Below are 4,211 nucleotides of genomic sequence, written 5' to 3'. Positions count from 1 at the left end.
AGGGAAAGCAAAATATCAATGTCTCTACTACTGAGTTTGCTGCAGGCATCAACAAAAAGAGGAGGATGCCATTCGGTAGAGAAGACACACGTTTTAAGAAAGTTCAGAAGTTCTATAACAGCCTGAATTGGCATATTCTGATTGCTGGAGTTAGAAACTAAAGCAGCAGCAGGTGGTTGTTCACATCCATCTGAAGATCCAACAGATCGCCCTGTCTCAGAAAAAAGATCTCCAAAAAGAGCCTCATCCTCATGGCACACAGCATTTTCAATTTCAGATGGTCCAGCAACTTTTGCCAAACTAGAATGGGACCTTTCCATTTTTTGCCTTAATTTCAATCCTTCAGAATGAAGGAACAAAGCAAGTTGCATCAGATTTTCAATACATTGGCTTGATGCAGGAAATATCAATTTTATAAGCTCCTCAAAAGTATATCCCTTCAGCAAAGGAACATACCCATGATGAGCAAGGCATGAAATAGAGCTGCTGTGTGCGTCAGTAGAGCTGCCAACAAGTTCAACATCAAAATCTTTCCGCTCAAAAGGAATCTGATGCCTTTGTTTTTTCAGATCATTAATGAGTTTCAATGTACAAATAACAAATCGGGGGAAGAAAGCCAAGGGGGGCTTTGAAATTGGAGCAGTTTTGTCATATATCCAAACAGAAGAATCCAAACTCTCAAATATAGATGCTACAAAACATGCTTGGATATTCTGCGCCACGTTGCTATTACCAAAAATAACATGAACAACATGAAGAAATTCTTCCATAACCATTAAAACAATGCTATCAAAACTCCCCTCAATAGTAGCATAGGTATTCACAAACTCAAGTTTAATTCTAAACATATTAGATAAAGTATCGGTAAATGAGGCAACTGCCCTCATCAATGAGGCATCATATTCAACATATGGAACATCCGTCATGAGACTACCAAGTATCTTCAACATTCTCAAAATAAACGATAGCCTCCTTCGAAAATTTTGGCTCAGGGTCCACTCATCAAATACATCTTGTACTTTAGCTAGTTTACTGCACAGCAAGATCAGGCGAGGAGTGCATTTTCCATGGACAACTGCCCAGTGCTGGGATAGAAAGACAAAAGTGTTGAGATATTGATAAAAAGTCTGCTCACTGAATCCAGATTCTTGCCTATCATGCGGCATGTGTTTAGAAGCCAATGTCTTCAGAAGCCAATTCATTGATTTTTCTTCCATTGAGCATTGAAAGCCTTTTATGGAACAGTGAAAGAAGAAAAGAAATAAGCACATGGTTAGGTTAGCAGGAAAACCAAGACAAGATAAACAGTGAGGTGATTATTGGGTATTAACATTTATACCTTCTAAACGGCATTTTCTGTAGTCATCCACATAATTACCACGACAATCATCAACAATTGGCAGCAAATCTACTAATGTGCTTGCAGTTGTAGGTTGTAATATGTCCACTACCATATTCATTCCATCAACCACAGCTATCTCTAAAAGATGTATCATGTTGGTCTGAAAGGTTCAAGAAGAATTAGGGATACAAAAAATAACCACCACTCTACCAGAAGAAAAAAAAACACTGACCAAGACACTAAGTCCTAACACAGAATAATATCAATTTAAGCGGTACCCACCAGACTTTTTTGTTATATATATGGATAAGAGGAGAAAGCCCTTTCTCCTTCCTTCCTCAGGTAGAAAAATCAGAAAAACCTATTAACACACAGTACCAGACATCAACTATGCATGAAGCAAGATAAATAAAATCAGGCCCAAAATTCAATTTAGTCCCCTAGTTTAATAAGTATCTAATAAAGGCTTAGGGCAATGTGGTTTGAAATGAACATATGCTAAACTCTGAGAAATCCTTTTTTTTTTGTCTAATTTATTTATTTTCTATTCTTTAGAGATTGCTCATCATTTTTATTGTAATTATTACCTTTCTTCTTTCTTCACCCTACTACTGGTGGAGCATTGGGTACTTCATCATAGAGGTCCAAAACTGAAATCCTATAGGGATCAGTTGGGAAGAGGACATGCTCCCTTCCCCCTATTCTGTAGCCTCCAATTTTTCCCCTTTTTAAAATTAAAATATACTAATGTGGTGCCATTGTATCTTATGACACGTTGAGTTTAACAAGTCTATCCTTCCATCAGTTTGTTGTTGCTGCTTCATTGAGTTTTTTACATAGCGAACGTTTCCAATGCACTCTTGTGGAAATGCAATAACAGATTTTTACCTTTCAGAACTGGGTGGGCATCATAATCAATAATCATCCCCCCCACCCCCCAATTATGATTATGCAAAGAAGCTAAGATAATCATACGACAGGTAGGATTGGCAAAATCTCGGCTGCGAGGCCACATTTAACCACTTGACGAGCCATTGACCATTACCGTGACCACAATTTAAAATCTTTGCAAATAGAGGCCAATGAATAATTATTGATCAAACAGAAAACGACAAACAATTCCAGAGAGGGGTTAATTAAAAAGGACTGAATTAAACTTCTTCTAAACACCTATACTTTTTGCTACCGGTCTTTTTTTGGTATTCAAATACAGAAATTAATAAATTATTTATTAACTTCAATATTCTTCAGCGTTCTTTATTTCAACAAAATAAATGCTGAAAATCCAACAAACCATGCACACTACTCTCCAAGTTCCTAGGATTTTTAACTTTATAAATAAACAACTGTATTGGGTATCATATCCACTCCCACCTCCCATTAATGATTATGCAAAGAAGCTAAGATAATCATTTGATGCAGTATTGTAAAAAAGGTTTGAAAAATCTTAGCGGCGACAACAACGTGTTTTAAGTCTCTAAAGCCGTAATTGAGGCCACATTTGACCATGACTCTCATTAATATCAACAATCCTGACGCAACCGCAACGATTACCATAGCCACAATTAAAAACATTGATGACGAGTTCCTAGTGGACTTGATGAATAATTATTTATCGACCAAGCAGAAAACGACAGACAATTCCAGAGACGTTAAAGAAAAAGGACTAAATTAAACACCTTCAAAATTCCTTTACTTTTTGTTAGCGGTCTTTTTCTGAAAACATACACAAAAGTTAATAAATTATTTACTAACTTCAGTATTCTTTAGCGTTCTTCTTTATTTCAACAAAGTAAATGCTGACAATCGAATACAAGAAGCACACTGCTCCCCAACAACTCTTTTGGAAAAGAAGCTAAGATAATCATACAAGTAAGATTTTTTTGAAAAGAAATTTGCGAAATCTCAGCTGTGACACCAAGGTGTTTGAAGTCTCTATGGCTGCATTTGAAGCCTATTTGACCAAGATTTTCAGGAAACTGTCGCGACCACAATTTAAAACCCTGGCAATGAGTTCTTAACGGACCTAACGAATTACCATCAATTCAAACAGAAAACGACAGAAAATTCCAGACCGATAATAAATAAAAAGGAATAAACTACACTTCATTAAAATCATACTCAAAATTCAATAAACCATGCACACTACATCAAAATTTCATACTAGGGAACTTCCAGACTCGTAAAATATCACAACTCATAAGCATACCTGAATTCCTAGATCATCATCATCAAATCCAGATTTCTCCAAATAACAAAGAGCAAACTCTATCGACTGCTGCACAATCGCAACAAGTACTCCTTCCGCTTGCTCCACTATTCACACAAAAATTCAAAACACACCACCAAAAAGATGTTCAAAAAACAACACTACATATATAAAATCACTTCGAAACACTTAGAAAAAAAAAAAGCAACAAAAAAAACGTCGCTCATCGATCAACAACTTGCAAGGATCTTAAGAACGAGCTAAATCGCCCTATATCAAGAAATCAAATAGAAAAAACAAGTTCCGAAAACGATGGTGATAGAAGAGAGAATTAGATAAATGAGTATACCTGACAAAGATCTCGAAGAAGAAGCAATTGAGTTAGCGAGAGAAGAAATCGCATGAATCTGAGAGTCAGTCCACGACTGGAATTGCAAAGTATCATCATCGCCGGAAGACTCGAGACCGCGGCGGAGGAGGCAGTAAAAGGTATCGAGATTTAACCTAACGGCGTCATCGGAGCGTAGCTTGTGAAGAAACTCGGCGGAAGGTTGCGATAGAGCGTCGACGAGAGCGTCGAGGTTATTAGCCATGGCGATGCAAATCGAGGTTTGTGGAGTTTGAACTAAGAGTGTGATTTTGAGAGTAGCATCCAGGGAA

General features: G+C 37.1%; 1 protein-coding gene across 1 annotated transcript in view; it reads right to left on the bottom strand.

Moving 5' to 3' along the window:
- Positions 1-5: 5 nt before the first annotated feature.
- Positions 6-4,211, bottom strand: part of LOC140919639 (auxin transport protein BIG-like) — a gene marked incomplete at its 3' end in the record, with an annotated part of 4,445 nt that continues 239 nt past the window's right edge. Inside the window, exons 2-5 of the mRNA XM_073366238.1 lie at positions 3,901-4,211; positions 3,552-3,658; positions 1,340-1,502; positions 6-1,231 (exon numbers count right to left, since the gene is read on the bottom strand). The exon at positions 3,901-4,211 is cut by the window's right edge and continues 2 nt beyond it. Coding sequence (XP_073222339.1) covers positions 6-1,231; positions 1,340-1,502; positions 3,552-3,658; positions 3,901-4,144 — 1,740 coding nt within the window. The remainder of the gene's footprint in view (positions 1,232-1,339; positions 1,503-3,551; positions 3,659-3,900) is intronic.

This window comes from Cicer arietinum, chromosome 3, assembly GCF_000331145.2.
Source record: "Cicer arietinum cultivar CDC Frontier isolate Library 1 chromosome 3, Cicar.CDCFrontier_v2.0, whole genome shotgun sequence".
In the NCBI taxonomy this organism is placed as follows: domain Eukaryota; kingdom Viridiplantae; phylum Streptophyta; class Magnoliopsida; order Fabales; family Fabaceae; genus Cicer; species Cicer arietinum.
This window is presented reverse-complemented; position numbering and strand designations above follow the sequence as displayed.